The sequence below is a fragment of the Chinchilla lanigera genome, unplaced genomic scaffold, assembly GCF_000276665.1.
Source record: "Chinchilla lanigera isolate Chin_1 unplaced genomic scaffold, ChiLan1.0 scaffold00082, whole genome shotgun sequence".
In the NCBI taxonomy this organism is placed as follows: Eukaryota; Metazoa; Chordata; class Mammalia; order Rodentia; family Chinchillidae; genus Chinchilla; species Chinchilla lanigera.
This window is the reverse complement of record NW_004955483.1, coordinates 2411625-2413612: the sequence shown is the minus strand read 5'-3', so window position 1 is coordinate 2413612 and position 1988 is coordinate 2411625. Positions and strand designations below refer to the sequence as shown.

The window sequence follows — 1988 nt, the reverse complement described above, 5'->3', positions numbered from 1 at the left end:
CAATTTTTGGTCATCCTGTATTTACATAATTGGACTAGTAAGTTGTTAAAATACAAATGAAATTTTTTCCTGGGATATATGAGATAAGATTTTATTTTCCCACAAAAGTCTCATAATAAAAATTTTAAATTCCTGTTCCAGAAAATCAGTTGTGTATGAAGTCTGCTTTTGCATGGAAAAACAATTCTATTGGAAGCAAACACACAGCTCCTTCTTTCCAGGCTGGCCTGAGTTGCTTATGATACGCAGGAGTAACTCAAGCCAGACGCTGATGTCAAGTGGATTCCTACCTGCAGAGGTCAAGAGCAGCAGCAGTGACAGAAGGGCACCTGCAGGGGGCCCCATTCTGCCTCCCTCAGGGTGAGCAGCAGGCTTCTGCGGTAGCAGTTGATACAGGTTCCCTTAGATGTTTTTAAGAGCCAGATTTGGCCTCTAGAATTTTAAAGGAACAGAAAAGAGACAGGAAAGAAGAAAAGAGTAGGTTAAATGTGGAAGCATACAAAATAATTTCTATTATTTTTTTTCACATCAGCTGGAAGGTTGTCCTGTCCAACTCACAGACCCACATCCCAGGCAACCAGCCATCCAGAAGTGTCTGTCCAAACTGCACCTGTTCTATGCTGGCTCTCCTTTCAAGGTGGGGCAATCATCAAATCCCAGCAACATGAAGCACAACAAAGCTACCTATTCAGAGCTCCTTACCGCAAAGGTCAGACACTGTCACTTGCATTTAGTATAGACCCCAAAGCAGCATGAGGAGTGGGAGAGCATCACAGTGCAAAGGCTGCAGGTGTGCCTGCCTGGGGGCTGCTGGGGGCGGGATGGGGGCTGTAGCAGCCTTCTAGAAGAGGGCACCCAGGGAGATGGGTAAGGGGCAGGTTTGCCTTTTTCTAGTTGTTCCTAAACTGAGAGAGGGGATAAAGGTTAGGGAAGCTGTCGGTTACTAATCAAGTCATAGTCATTTGGGGCTAATTCTTGCTTAAGTTATTTAGCTTCTAAACTTATTAGCCAAGCTTCCTGTGGGCTTCCTGGGTTGGTTATTGCAGATGGGAGGTTTCCTGGGCAAACTACCGCAGGCCATGGGTCAGAGTTCTACGTTTCTTCATGGTCTGGCCATTACCCGCATGTCTATTCTGTCTCTCTAAGCACAGACGGATGAAATGATGGCACACACAATGCTGCTTTGTTTCTTTGATTCTAATGCACAGATCTTCTCCTCTGTATCTCTGACATCAAGACGTCTCACAACTGCAGCTGGACAACACCAGGCAGGACACATGCCATGGCACAGATGCGAACATCAGCCGTGCAATGCTGATGTCAGGCTCCAAAGACTTTCCCCAAATACCATGGAGGGACTCTGGGCAAAGCCCAGGGGTACATGTGCTCAGCAGGTACCAGGCCCTCGGCTCAGTCCCCACCACACACACACAGATACATGGGACAAAAGCGCTCTCCCAAAATGCTGCATCCTCCAGAGTTCATGATGGCAAACAAAAAATGTTAGGATGGAAAATCACAGATATTGGCAGCTGAACTGACAAAATTGACAAGTTACCTGGAAGAAATGAACTAAGAATGTAAGAAAAAATATTTCTGAGACAGAGCCTGGCTATGTTGCCCAGGCTAGTCTTCAACTCCTGGGCTCAAGCAATCTCCTCACTCAGCTTCCCAAATAGACAGAACTACTGACTGATGTGTGCAAACACAGCCAATTTTTATTTGGAGGAAGGGAGAATAAGACAACTGATGTTAAATTTCACATGGGAAAATAAATAAGAAGGGAAGATTGAAAATTTTAAGTGAAGAAAAAAATAGTCCAATCATAAAATGAAACATATTATAAAGCAACAATTACTATAACAGGTAGTCCCTATGCCAAAACAAATCATTGAATGGTAGTTATTTCAGAAATGAACCCACTTACTTAGAACACTGGGACATGGTTTTAAATGGCATCTGTATTCAGGGAGGAGGATATATATATA

The 1988-nt window shown here is 44.0% G+C and overlaps 1 protein-coding gene across 3 annotated transcripts in view; it reads right to left on the bottom strand.

The window, feature by feature from the left end:
* Kiaa0319 (KIAA0319 ortholog) overlaps positions 1 to 1988 on the bottom strand; it is a 59150-nt gene that overhangs the window by 49598 nt on the left and 7564 nt on the right. For all 3 annotated transcript variants that reach the window (XM_013503840.1, XM_005403369.2, XM_005403370.2), the window contains exon 2: positions 291 to 432. In XM_013503840.1, coding sequence (XP_013359294.1) covers positions 291 to 345 — 55 coding nt within the window. In that variant the 5' untranslated portion in view covers positions 346 to 432. The remainder of the gene's footprint in view (positions 1 to 290; positions 433 to 1988) is intronic.